This window comes from Lithobates pipiens, unplaced genomic scaffold, assembly GCF_037356315.1.
Source record: "Lithobates pipiens isolate NorthernLeopardFrog02 unplaced genomic scaffold, aLitPip1_a1.2 Scaffold_19, whole genome shotgun sequence".
Classification (NCBI taxonomy): Eukaryota; Metazoa; Chordata; class Amphibia; order Anura; family Ranidae; genus Lithobates; species Lithobates pipiens.
Window position 1 is genome coordinate 438,174,467 of NW_027507764.1, and position 14,520 is coordinate 438,188,986.

Consider the following 14,520-nt stretch of genomic DNA (forward strand, 5'->3'; position numbering starts at 1 on the left):
AAGTGCTGTGCAAACTGTTGGCGCTATAGAAATCCTTTATAGCAATAATAATGTAAGTCGATTTATTGATTTCCAACTTCCTTCAGCACGGTAAAAGCACTGCCCATTCTATAGTAGAATTACTGCAGCATTGTCACCATATAGACATGTTTTTGTCAATGGACTTTAACGTTTATGTTCAGGATTAAACTTTCACCTAAAACTCCAGCAAACCAAAACTGCAACAATTGAAAAGCCGCTGTCACATCACCACATTCTCACTACTATACTGTACTTCTGGTCCCTGGGAAGATGAATATATGGGAGTAATAACAAAACTGGTCTTTTTATATAAATTCACACAATGATTTTTCATATGATTATTAATTATTTTCCATATATTATGCACCCATTGCTGTCCAAAAGATCTTGTTAAAATCCATGATCATACAGGTTAGAAAACCTTGTCGGTCTGCTTTGGTTTTACTCACAAAAAAAAAGTGATGACAGCAATGCCTGCATGTGTCTCTTTTTTCCCCCTATTCCATTGTATAAATATGAACACATAGACTACTTGTGCATTATGACTGAGTTTGGACCAGATGGTTGGTTCTTGCCTATACATCTGAGCAGCCTCTAAAAATCTATGGACAAATATAATTTGTTAGTGTAAAAATGTGCTGTGATATAATATCTACAGATATTTGCAGGGCTCCGGGACTCTTCAGTTTGATTGACAGTCTGTGGCCTCCATTGGCTCCCATAAAAATCCATGGACAAAGTCAGGAGCAAGGACAGGTGAGAAAATTGATTTGGCTTTTCTTCTTATGAAACTCTAAACTCTGAGGCATGACTACTTGAATTTCAAGTAATTATCCATAAAAAAAATAGCTAAATTTGTGTTAATATATATTTATATATATATATATATATATATATATATATATATATATATATATATATATATATATATATATATATTTTTTACAATCTGTAAGTATTTGCATATTTTTAACTGTACAACATTGTAAATGCATTGCCCTTGAGGTTTTCTTTCTCTTGCAAAGTGAATATGCAAAACAGCTCAGGGATATTTCAGATGTGTAACAATACAATTTACTAATCTGCTGCACTATTTTGCATGTTTTATTTTTTTTTTTTATTGAAATTTTCTATCCAAAACATTCCTTTCACTTTTATTATAAGTACATTTGTTCCTATCTGAACCACATGTAGTAATCTAATACAACAGCTGACCAAAGCTTTTAAATTGTTAGACAAGACACAAGGCAATTTTCTGATGTAGTGATTCACAAACTTTGCTTAGATGTGTACCACTTTACAGTCTTATCAGTGTCTGAAAACTACCCATCTATAATCATATGTTCTACCATATACATTGCCAAGTGTAATTTAGGGCATGGTCACCTTCAAAAAGAATTAGTGTAAGCGCATAGGAACTGTTTCTCCATGTGCTATACAGTGTCTTCCACTAGTAGCTGGCACTAGAGTGATCATATTCATCCAAAAATATGAAGCAACATATATAATAACCATATTTGTATTTATCCAAATGCCTTCAGTGTCCCACGATTCTTTTTAAATAATAGTGATGATGTTGTGCTGTCAAGTTTAAAAAAAAAATATATATATATATAATAAATTGATATGAAAATAGAATAGGTGATATAAGATGAATAAATTGTGTAATGCTATAAAATAAATGACATAATTGTGCACATACAATAGATGCTCATAAGATAAAACAAGCAAATAAATATTCATTACTTCTGCAATATCCTCAAAGTGCCAATATTAGTTGGAGGGGAAATAAGTTTATCTCCAAGTCCAATAAGAAACAATTTAATATTGACTCCCTTTATAATTGTAATGCAAGCTTTGTGATCTACCTAATTTCATGTAGCCCTGTTGTGTCCAATATGTGAGGAGGAGCCAGATGTCTACGTGACATGTTCTATGAGCATGTCTATAGTATTGACAAAAATAAATCTACAAATATAGCTAAAAGTTTTATTTCATGTCATGGAGGTAATCCACCATGCAAGTTCAAGTCATAGACAAGATCAGAGTCCCAAAGAGAGATGGTGATGCCTTTCGTCTGCCGTGCTGCAGAGGTATTCTGGATATTTCATCTTTAGACTCACATCCCCTTGGGTTTGAACTTTGAATGGGATGCAAGTAATTTTTATGAATAAGTCTCGGCACCTCCCTGCAGCCCAGCAGCATACATCTGTTATGCAGGTTGTTTATAATACACTTTATTTTACTTTAATTTTTGCATTTTGCTCCATGTTTGTTCACTAGTTCATTCTTCCATCCCTCATAGTATCTGTTTGTACTTTGCTTGATGAAGAACATTTATATATCCATATACCATTTTGGTGTAATGATCTGGAGGGTGGGAGTTTGCATGTATGACACACACAGTCTCATACATGGCATGGCTTCGCTGCTATGTCTGGGTCAGTGTGAAAGTCATATTTAAAATTTATTATTAACAAATTAGTCCTTCCATTGGTAATTTTATAACCTTAAGACATATTGTCAGAGAGGTTACCTTGTTGGTCGCGGTGCTGGCCGCTCTGGTGCACGCTGGTACGCACATTCCTGTGCGCGCTGCTGCTCACAACCCTGTTATCGCTAGTGTGCATGACCCTGTAGGTGCTGGTGTGCATGACCCAGTGGGCGCTGGTGTGCGCACTGGTGTTCGGGTGTGCGCTTATGTGTGTGTCTGTGCACACTTATGCGTGTACCTGTGAGTGTCAGTGTGTGGTATTTGTTGCCAATTGGCCTATTTAGGTCTGCTGTGCACTCTGCTCGGTGTTGCCTGATCATCAGCTACCCTGTGCCTTTTTCCCGTTGCCTGTGTTTGTATTTCTGATCTCCTGACAACCCTTTCTTCTTGGATACCCCTGACTTCTGCCCTCACCTGACCTTTGGCTCATTTGACTCCACTCCTGCTTGCTCCTCTGTACCTCGCTCCCACCTGTTTCCGAATCCTGCCTGTGCCTTGACCTTCCTGCCCTGCTCCTGCTCAGCACCTGCTTACCTGTGATGTGTCTATATATGTTTGGTTTTACATGTACTGTTTTGGTCAATTATCTGTTGGTATTTATTTGCAAATGGGCATTTTCAGATTGACAGGGCTAATCAGCTTTTATTGATGTGCATTTGATACTTCAAGTTGAATCTTTGTATTTTTCTTATTGTTAAACAAATAAGATAATATGTGTAATTTTCCTTCCCCCCATCTGTTTCTGAATATGCAGCTCTATATGTAATTGGGACAGGTGGTGTGTCTACTGATACCCACCCGCACCTGTGGACACAGGTGTGTGTGTGGGGGGGGGGGGGGGGGGCATTTCATAAATGTCCGTTGCACACCTCAAAGTGATGAGTAAGCACAGTGTAGCTGTGCAAAACTAGTGCACCTATGTGCTGGCCTCTGGAACCACAGTGTATGTCATTGTTTGTATGGAATATTCAATTAATGGACTTCAATCACGTGAGTAGGGGTGCACTCACTCTTGTTGCCAGTGGTTTAGACATTAATGGCTGTGTGTTGAGTTATTTTGAGGGACAACACATTTACACTGTTATACAACTACTTGTAGCAAAGTGTAATTTCTTCAGTGTTGTCACATGAAAAGAAGTGAGGGGTATACTCACTTTTGTGAGATACTGTATATATTAGTAACATTCCACATGTCCTTAAAATCAATAAAGTAAATGCTCAAAATCTGGTTCCATCTCAATACAAGATTTTTTGGAAATGTTATTATTATTTATTTTAAATTATTTTCACCATGACTTTTCTACACATTGCAAGTTCTCATTCTTTTAACACATGTCCTCAAAAAAATATTGTAAGGGTCCTTTCACACGGGTGGATCAGTGATGATCCGCCCCGTGGATATCCTCTTGCTCAGCAAGGCACAGGAAAGGTCCGTCTCTGCACACTGCACAGGGACAGACCTGTTAGAGCGCTGCTCTCTCCTATGGGAGATCGGGTGAAGACAGACCGCAGTGTCCATCATAACCCGATCCGATGACGGATGGAAAGGTAGGTTTTTCCTCTGTCACGCTTTTTTGGATTGGAGCGGGACGGATGGACCGCTATGGAACATCCGTTCAGGTCTGCCTGAAAAACTGACAGGAGGACCTGAACGGAGCGGTAGTGTGAAAGAGCCCTAAAACATTTTTGGAGTTCATACTGACAAAGAAAACAAGCCTCCATATCCAACACCAACAGTGGGTGGACCTGTCCACTTAAAAAGGCTGAACGTTGGTCTGAGAGCTGATTCTGCGCATATATACATATTATTATAATTTAGACACAAGAGATTATACCTAATTTAAATTTACTATATGTCATTTATATGTGCATACAGAGCCTTGAAAAAGTATTCATACCTCTTGAAATTGTCCACATTTTGTCATGTTACAACCAAAAACATAAATGTATTTTATTGGGATTTTATGTGATAGACCAACACAAAGTGGCACACAATTGTAAAGTCGAGGGAAAATGATAAATTGTTTTATTTTTATTTTTTACAAATAAATAAAGTTTTGCTTAAGTTTACATACCTTGGCAGAATTTATGATTTCTTGGCCATTTTTTTTTGAGAATATGAATGATAACACACAAACTTTTTTCACTCATGGTTAGTGTTTGGCTAAAGCCATTTATTATTAATCAACTCAGTTTACTCTTTTTAAATCATGATCACAATAAAAACTACCCAAATGACCCTGATCAAAATTGTATATACCCCAGCTCTTAATACCGTGCAATGCCCCCTTTAATGTCAATGACTGCTTGAAGTCTTTTGTGGTATTTGTGAATGAGGCTCTTTATCTTCTCAGATACTAAAGCTGCCCATTCCCCTTGGCAAAAAGCCTCCAGTTCCTGGAAATTCTTGGGCTGTCTTGCATGAACTGCATGTTTGAGATCTCCCCAGAGTGGCTCAATGATATTGAGGTCAGGAGACTGTAATGGCCACTCCAGAACCTTCACCTTTATCTGCTGTAATCAATGAGAGTTCAACTTGGCCTTGTGTTTTTGATCATTGTCATGTTGGAATGTCCAAGTCCGTCCCATGCGCAGCTTCCTACCCGATTCCAATGTTTCTCCAGTATTTTGTTTTTATAACATTCTGCATTCATCTTGCCATTAATTTTGACCAAATTTCCTGTGCTTTTGTAGCTCACACATCCCCAAAACATCAGTGAGCCATCTCTGTGTTTCACAATAGGAATGGTGTACCTTTCACCATAGGCTTTGTTGACTCCTCACCAAATGAATCTTTTTGTGGTTGTGGCCAAAAAAGCTAACTTTTAGTCTCATCACTCCAAATCACTTTGTGCCAGAAGGTTTGAGGCTTGTCTCTGTGTTGTTTGGCATATTGTAATTGGGATGCTTTGTGGCATTTGTGTAGTAATGACTTTCTTCAGGCAACTCGACCATGCAGCCCACGTTTCTTCAAGTACCTCCTTATTGTGCATCTTGAAACAGCCACACCATGTTTTCAGAGAGTCCTGTATTTCACCTGAAATTATTTGTGGGTCTTTCTTTGCATCCCAAACTATTTTCCTGGCAGTTGTGGCTGAAATGTTAGTTTATCTACCTGACCGTGGTTTGGTTTTAACAGAACCCCTCATTTTCCACTTCTTGATCACAGCTTTGAACACTGCTGATTGGCATTCCCAATTCCTTGGATATCTTTTTATATCCCTTTCCTGTTTTATACAGTTCAACTAACTTTTCCCGCTGATCCTTTGACAATTATATTGGGGTCATTTGGGTAGTTTATGTTGTGATTATGATTTAAGGAGTAAACACGGTTGATTGCTAATACATGGCTTCAGCCAAACGCTAACCATAAGTGTGAGGCAAGTTTTTGTGTTATCATTCATATTCTCTGAAAAATGTCTAAGAAAGCATAAATTCTGTCAGGGTATGTAAACTTATGAGCACAACTGTATCCAGCGTTAAGCTGTGTTTAGCAGCATCAGACGTTTTTACAGCTGCGACGCTGGTCTTCAGAACATGCTGGCCCTGGGTTTTTTTTTTGTTTTTTTGTTTTTTTGCAGCTTGAAATGCCTATGTCACTTACAGTTTCTAAAAGACTGTGTGTGCTTGAGGTCATAGAATAACATGAGAGACATTTTTAAGCTGAAAAAAAAAATCTCTGACGCTAGTAAAAGCAGCTGTAAAAAATGCCCTGTGTGCATGAGGTATTAAGTGCCTCTGTTGTCAACTTTCAGAATCATTTTCTCTGCAATCTCATAAATACATAATCACAATGCTATACAGTACATACAAAAAACAAAATTCTGTGATAAATATATACATATATTCCTATGTGTGTACAAAAAAAAGAGAGAACATTTTGAACATGAATTGCACAATTTTTGGATAATGTACTCCAAAAAGTATCTTATTTATCTATTGTGAAGTGTTCCATGCTCTGCAATAATAAAGTGAATTTCTGCTAAAAAAAAAAGAAAAAAAAAGTGATTTGTGCCCCCTCTGATGTACCCACACTCACCGGAAATGATGTTTTTCCTTTTTATCCTACTCGCCTTACTCCTCCATACTCCTTTTTCCACTCCCAGAAATAACAGTGTTTGTAAATAATAGACAATTGGTAAATAGCAACCTACAGTATGCACCTGCCAGGAACCAGGAGTCCTTACAACTGATGTCTTATGCCCTCCTCCTTGGGGGGGGGGGGGACCTGTCTGGTGCTGAGCCTGGCACTATGTAGGAAGAAAGACTCGCACAGTCCCTGCTAACGGCAGCTTCTGAAGTCGCAGAAGAGCCGTCAGCTTCCAGTACCATTATCTGCACAGGAAAACAGTCAGCTGCACTGACCTGACTGATGCCCTCCAGGTGCTCAAGAAACAAAAGGGGGGTGTATGCAGAGCCTGTTTTGACTGCAGTCCCAATATGTACAAACCCAACTCCCGTGTCTCAGCTGTAGTGTGGGTTTGTTTGTGTATAATTTTCTCCGCAATGTCTGGTAACATTACAATACCTACCCGGGTCAACTGTTTCTCTGACTTTTTCCCTAAACGTACTGATTCACTAAGACGTCATCAACAGTTTTGTTTGGTCTACCAACCTTTATTGAGCTCACTGCACCCCACATTAAACTGTTCGCCCTCTCAGCATCATACCACTCAGCAATGTGACTCCCCGACAATGTTTCTGCATAACTGCTATTCTATCCCTACATCCACGTGCCTGGCTCCTCAAAAAATGTAAAGTAATCATAGCTTCCATGCGGCGGCTGACATGTCTCTTGCCTGTTGTCACTGCTGCCCCCCACTTGTCTGTGGAACTCTCTTGTTTGAACCATCCTCGGACAACATGGTCCCCTCTGAGCTGGTGCCTTTGACCAACCCAGATGGGTATGTTCTACTCTACTCTGCACATGTTCTTCCTTGTATTTCTCAGTCAACTCCTCCCATTTCTCCCACCCTTCTACCTCCTCTTGCCTCCCCCTCGGTTCTCTTTACCCCTCCCATTTGCCCTCACCCAGGGAAAGACGACCCTGTCTGCTTGCCCTCTCACTAACATATTCCACCCCAGTTTTCCACCATGGCTTCCTTAACTTCCCTGGCAGTATGATTAGGTCTGGTTTTAGGTGCTGAAAGCTGTACAGTTATTTTGCATGGAAATTTGGCGTTTTATTTTGTAGTCCTGTAATTCTTAGGAATGACTCTCTTAAATCTGTTCAAACCAAAGTCTAGCAGACATCCCAGGTATGATAAAGTTTATATTATAATAAATAATAATAAAAATCATTCAATAATGTAATCAAATCCTAAAACACTGAAAGAGGGACACTTTCTGGTTGCTATGGACAATTACCAAATTTCAGGCAGAAAAAAAACATTATTTATAATATAAAAGTGCATGCAGGGCACTGCACAGACCACTAGGTACAAAGGGGGTGTGCATTTTTTTTATACAGTACTGTGATCTGTAAGATTACAGTACTGTGTGTGTTTTGTGTCTTTTTACTTTTTCTCCGCTCCTGTGCGCCGTAACGTCACAGGGAACGGAGCTCGGCGGCATTCGGCACTGTGTGAATCGAGCGGAGGACAGCTTGATTGCACAGCGCGGAGGACATTGCTGGATCCAGGGGACAAGGTAAGTAACTCTCCCTGTGTCCTCCCTGTATCCAGCGATGTGATCCCAAGTCTGGCTTGGGGTTACCGCTCGTGGAATTAAAATCCCAACCCGAGCCAGACTCGGGATCACCGCTAGGGAGGTTAAATGTACTCACCCTTAATGTGCAGGGTATAAACGCTGCACATAAAACCACCAAAGCCTTTTGGTCGTTTGCCTCCAATAAAGCACATGTCGTCTGCCTCCAAGAAACCCACTTCACTGACAAATACTACCCTAAATCCATTCATGCATCCTACCCCCAATTTTTCACAGCCTCAGCTAGCGTTAAAAACGCGGAGGCGTATTGCTAGCTTTCCACCGTTCTATACCCTTTACTCCGAACAGAGATCAAAGACTCAGAAGGCAGGTATCTTATCCTCACAGGTCTCCTACTAGACATAGAAGTCATGATTGTCTCTTATTATGCCCCTAACTGCAATCCTATCTCCTCCCTCTCACACTTTTTCCACGTGATCAACACACATAAAGGAATCCTGTTAATCTGTGGAGACTAAAATCAAATAAGCTATTATTTTCTTGATAAATCCCCCCTCCCTTCTTCCTTGAGCCCCAATAAACATTCCTTTCAACAACCACTACATAGATACTCCCTCATAGATACCTGGCGTGAAATTAACCCTGCCAGGCGACAATATAAATATTACTCGCACCCCCCCCAAAAACCCATTCCCTCATTGACCATATCTTCATCTCAGTCAGGATCTCCCCTTCGCTCATATCCTCTCTTATTATTCCCTCCCCCCTGGTTGGACCATAATGCAGTTTTCACCTCTCAAATCCCTCATTTCCAAACAGAGAAGCCATTCCTGGTGTCTAAACAACACCCTCCTAGCTCATCCTTCCCACAGATCCGATATAGCTCTCGCCATTGAAAATTATATCTTTCACAATGCTACCAATGACATTTCCCCATTAACCTTGCATCAGTCTAGCCTCCCATGCTAAGAAAGAGTGTCACACCCTTTATCAAAAGCTGGAACTCTCTTTCCACCAAGCCCACTCAGCCTTCCAGGATAACCGTACACCCTCTCAAAAACAGGTCCTAGATAAAGCTAGACTCAAATTAGATCTCTTCTTAACGGAGTAGGCTGAAAAATACTTACGTCAGTCCAGACACAACACCAAAGTAAACAAAGCCGACTCTTCCCTTGCTCTTTCTTTCTGTAAACTTGACAGACCACATAAAAACATCCGACTATGCACTTCTCACGACTCCTAATCCAGTAACCCGGTGAAGATCTTGGCCATCTTTCAAAAACACCTAGCGAAACGCTACTCCCCCCTCCTCTGGATTTGACAACATATGCACATCCCTGTCAGCGTCTCAACAGGAGACACTAGATCAACCTATCTCTAAACTTGAAATCCGAACCGCTATCAAAACCCTAAAATCTAACAAATGCTGGGGCCCTATGGCTTCACAGCCTCCTACTGCAAACACTTTTCAACCCTCTTACCCACTGCTGTCTAAAGCCTTTATTTCTATCCTGAAGGGCCACTCCTTCTGCTCATATAAAATGAAATAGTGTAGCACTAGCATGGGATAGAATCACAATGAAATGAATTAAATTGTACTGTGAACAAAATAAACCATGTTATATCTAGAACAGCAATGGATGCTGATCAAATGGCCAATGTCCACATATAGATGTCCAAAAATGGATGGCTAGTTCTTCAATCCCGAGCTGAAACAGGGAGCATATATTCCAAATGAACTCTAATGATGAAATAAACATAAACTGATAAGAGAGTGGGTACTCTTACCTTACAGTGCTACACTATTTCACTTAATGTTACGGTTTGGACTTTGGGTGTCAGCAGCTGTCTTTACACATTTGTATATTTGTATCATTGTACACATTTTTATATTTGTATTATTATTTTTGCTCATTTATGCTTTTGGGTTTATCCCTGTGAGACAAGCTGGCAACAATATCCGTAGAGCAGTTTTGATAGCTCAGGCAGCACAATCCTGCCTGGTTCCAACATGTGTTGTGTCCCTAAACATTAAAAAACCGTTTGACTCACTTCCCTGGCCCTACCCACAATTTATACTGCAGAAATGGGGTTTTGGGCCCCTCTTTCCCTCCTTGGTCTCCTCCCTCTATACTCTCATCTCTGCATGCTTTAAATATGCTGGTTATAAATCAGCCTCTTTTCCAGTACTTCGCAAGGCAAGGCTGCCCCTTATCTCCACTCTTGTTTGCCCTCACCATTGAACCCCTTGCCCAGGCAGTATGCTCCAATGTAGACATCAAAGGACTCCAACTTGCTAGCCACCATCATCTGTTTGCTGACAACATCCTCCCTTTCTTCACCTCCCCTATGACATCTTCCCCTAATCTTCTCTCCACATTAGATCAATTGCCTCTATTTCTGGTCTTGTCGTTAACCCACAGAAATCACAAGTCCTTAACGTCTCCCTGAAACATCATTTATTATCACAACTTTAACAAGCCCTTCCTTTGTCATGGCCCCCCCACTGTATATCATACCTAGGCATTAAACTGACAGCAGACCCTGCAGCCCTCTATTCTGCCAACTGCCCCCCCCCCCAAGCTATCTCACCTTATGTCCTCCTGGTCTATTGCCTTTAGCGTGGTTAGGACAAATTATGCTACCAAAATTACCTTTCATCCAATGATCCTGTACTTATTTTGGGTTCTACCCATCCCCATTCCCTCACACTTCCTCAGAATCTTGCAACATAGAACACTTGCCTGTATCCGGGGCAAAACCAGACCTCGAGAACCCAAATTAGTCCTATATCTTCCCAAGGTACGAGGCGGACTAGGACTCCCCCACTTCGCCAAATACTACCAGGCGGTCCAACTGGCTCAATTACCAAAATACCACTCTACTCAGGAAATACCCCTTTGAGTTGCCCTGGAATCATTGGACTGTGACCCTTTCTGTGGCCAACCTGCTGTGGCTCAGCCCATGTGATCGCAAGACAATCAAGAACCCAACAACCCGCCACTCGTTACATATTTGGGGCAACCTCAAAATAAAATTCAGATTCCAATCCCCACATAGCCCCCTCTTTTCCTATCTCTGCAACCCTGCTTTCTACCCAGCATGGTCCTCACCTTCTACCTTCCATCTGCTAATCATATCCGATCCTACTCATTTACTACTGAGTTCTTCCTTCCCCCTGCTTGTGCACCAACACCTCCCTCCCAGATCAGATTTCAAACACATCTGTATGAAAGACCCTCACACTTGAGGCCTCATATCTCTCATCTACACCCATCTATTAAACCCCCCTAGACACACCTCCCTCCGCTATGCAGCTCAATGGGAAGCTGATCTTGACCTCCATCTTGAGACAAAAGACTGGTCGGACATCTGGCTAGCCACTAATTCTGCTTCCCAAAATATAGTAGCTTCTGAAACCAACTATAAGGTACTAATGTGCTGGTACTTAGTTCCTGCCCGGATATCAAAATACCTTACATCCTATTCCCCTAATTGTTTCTGAGGCGGCTTTGAATGAATTCCATTGCCCTACTTAATAACAAACCTCTAGACCTGACTGGTCCCCCAATTCAAATTACTTCTGTAGGTCACCATAGCTGCAAAGCAAACAATCGCAAAAGCCTAGAAAACCCCCCATTTGAACACTTTGGAAACTAAACATAGAATCACTAGAGCAATGATCCATACTAAGATTGAAGCCGTACGCCTCAATAAAGTCACTAAATTTGATAGAATTTGGCAATCCTTGGTAAATAATCCCCCCCCCCCCCCCAGTTTTGATAGCTCCCTTCTCTGCCCTTAAGTCACTTCCCTCCTAAATACATATAGCCAGTCTTGCCCCCCCCCCCCTTTTATCCCCTCTAATTTTTGTACTGTTCCTTAATGGCTCATCCACCTCAATGGGTTCTACCCCTAGGATCCACAAATCTACCAGTGTACTTGGTCTGACCCTCTCCCCGACTCATTCCCAAGGCTTGCTTTACCTAGCTCTTACTAACTTAAGCAGCCCTCAGCTTACCCCAGGTCCACGCCTCACTACTAACTTGAGGTATATTGACTATACATCTCTCACTGGCTTTGGGCTTTGAATACCTTGCACTATCGCAGCTACCATTTTCTTCACAACCTAAGCTGCGTCCCTACTGGTTCCATGGTGCTACCATGTCCCGCTCACAACCATTGCTCCTAAGAGTCCCCCCCCCCCAACACACACACACACACACACACACACACACACACACACACACACACACACACACACACACACACACACACACACACACACACACACACACACTCTAAATCACATACCTATTCCCCTCTCCCACTAAAATGCTTGAACAATAGCTTAAAGGTCAACTAAATGGTTTCCCCCTCATGACACAGCTTGTTCCCAGATGGGGTGCCAGAGGAGGTTGGACAATCCTCCTGACCTTGAACTCAAACATTGAAATGTATTGAATTATCTGCATAGGTTTGTTATTGCTGTTTTGCCATTTATTCACAAGCTACTGTATGACCCCACTCCCTATGTCCCATTGTAAGGTTGATATTGTACCCCCCCTCCCTTTATTTTTTACGTTCTCCCTATAAACTTCAATACAATCTTTTGAAAGGGGGAATCAAAAAAGGGAGGGATGAGGGACCTGTTCAAGGAATAACAAAATAAAAAAAAGAAGAAAACGGCCGACATTCAGTGTGTCGAAAGGGACACGACCAAAAAAAGACTGCTGATTGGTATCCGATCAGCGTTCTCAGCCAATGCCAGAGAGCGCTGACTGGTGTGTTCTTGGTGGGGAAGCCATCCCCTGTCAGAACACTATAGCTCAGTGGGGAGATTTCTGTATTAACATCGGATTGTTAGTACAGGGTCTCCTGCTAAGCCCTTCAGTTTTTTTTGTTCAGCCCACTGGGTTGAACGAAAAAAAAAAAAAAGTGTGTACTAGGCTTAACACTACTCTCCTCCCAGATACATGTAGCTATCCAAAAGTGTCTCTGTTGCTCCTTCAGTGGAGTGGGGACACCCTAAGAAAGAAAATATATTACTAGCTGAATCTTCAGGTGAAAATAAAGGAGAAACAAAGCCTGTGGAAAATCTTACCGTCTGAAGAAAGATCAAATTGGGAGAATGTGATGACCTGTTGGTGTGTATGTGAACATACTTCACCCAAATTACTAGGGGATATAATTTGCATTTTTCCTGAATCTTTCTGTTACCATGTTAAGAGACTTTTGGTTTCTTTTCAGAGCAAATATATGTCCCTAAAATGGGCACACTATTGCAGGTTAATACCTCATAGTTATAGTTCTCGGTATAGTAGCGATTAGTGCAACAAAAATCACTTATTAACCTTCCAAAGGAATGTTCTTTTCTGCAGGGCAATTTCCACCACCCAGCAGCAAGGTTCTGTGCTTAGTTCAGCAACATGTTAATTTATGCATATTACATTTTTTTTTTTTTATAAAAGTATGTTATCAACATTTATGTGCGTCACAATTTTGTCTGTTAGAGCACTCATTCTAATATGTATAATCATTAACACAAACATTCCAAATCAACCTTTTTACCACTGCTAAAAATAATATATCTGCTGCTCATGATATATTAGCATGGAAATTTAAGCAAGTTGTAAAAGATAAAGCAGGCAGGAAAGCCTACCAAGAAAGTCAGAAATCCTAATCTACCTGATTTCTGCCTGATGTGGCTCGACATAACAACCAAGATTAGTATTTTTAAAAGAAGTGGTCAGCAGTAGTAGCCTCCATTCTTCCCTGCATCACCTCTTTAGTGTTAGTTCACTTTTACAAGAAAATGTGTAAACATGATCTCAAACAGGAACCCCCTCCCCACCCCTCCCCACCCCAGCCTGGTCCCTGCTGCACTTACCTCTCACGATCCTAAGCTTGTCAAGGCTCCCTCAAGCCACTCTAGAGTTTTGAGAAGCCCTGCTGTTTTTTCTCTTCTCTGTGCAGTGCTACCAATACAGGCAACATGTATTCTCACCCCCCCCCCCCCCCCCCCCCCCCACACACACACACACACACACCAACACACACACACGCAGTTCATTTAGAACTGCAAGCCATCCGCTGCAGTGTAAGATGGGACTTGTAGTTCATTCACAGATCACTTTTTTTTTTTTTTTTTTATTGTGACAGCAGGTGCAGAGAGAAGAACAACCCCCACATGCTGTGGGGAGGAGGGGGGATTAGATGAGCAATGGGCAGCATGGGCACCCTTAATATGGGTATAACATGCTACAAAGGGTAAACTAGACTTCTACTTTAAATACTATAAGTATAGGCACAATGGAAGCAAACACAAAACAGAAACA

The 14,520-nt window shown here is 41.2% G+C and overlaps 1 protein-coding gene across 1 annotated transcript in view; it reads left to right on the forward strand.

Annotated features, from left to right (window-relative positions):
- SPIDR (scaffold protein involved in DNA repair) overlaps window positions 1-14,520 on the forward strand; it is a 1,142,324-nt gene that overhangs the window by 983,583 nt on the left and 144,221 nt on the right. Inside the window, exon 12 of the mRNA XM_077492658.1 lies at window positions 690-777. Within this exon, the coding sequence (XP_077348784.1) occupies window positions 690-777 (88 nt within the window). The remainder of the gene's footprint in view (window positions 1-689; window positions 778-14,520) is intronic.